This window comes from Poecilia reticulata, linkage group LG12, assembly GCF_000633615.1.
Source record: "Poecilia reticulata strain Guanapo linkage group LG12, Guppy_female_1.0+MT, whole genome shotgun sequence".
Classification (NCBI taxonomy): Eukaryota; Metazoa; Chordata; class Actinopteri; order Cyprinodontiformes; family Poeciliidae; genus Poecilia; species Poecilia reticulata.
The window spans coordinates 24,743,840-24,744,051 of NC_024342.1; the positions used below are offsets into that span (position 1 = coordinate 24,743,840).

At 51.9% G+C, this 212-nt stretch overlaps 1 protein-coding gene across 2 annotated transcripts in view; it reads right to left on the bottom strand.

Moving 5' to 3' along the window:
- The window catches only part of vldlr (very low density lipoprotein receptor), a 16,139-nt gene extending 15,927 nt beyond the window's left edge, over positions 1–212 (bottom strand). For both annotated transcript variants that reach the window (XR_001777132.1, XM_008424754.2), the window contains exon 1: positions 65–212. Coding sequence is in view for 1 of the 2 variants with exons in the window: in XM_008424754.2 (XP_008422976.1) it covers positions 65–185 (121 nt within the window). In the remaining variant the exon portion in view is untranslated. The remainder of the gene's footprint in view (positions 1–64) is intronic.

Here is a 212-nt window from a genome sequence, read left to right on the forward strand (position 1 = left end):
GATTCAAAGGTCAAATAATTACCGAGGCGTTGAGAAAACACGGAGGAAAGCAGCTTCCACCCACCACAGTTGACTTCATCCTCTCCTTTGTCGCAGTCCTTCTCTCCGTCACATTTCCAGAAGATGGGGATGCAAAGCGTGGTTCCCGGGCCGCAGCTGAACTCGTTAACACGACACGTCCTCATGTCTGCAGACAGAAACGACACGCTGAG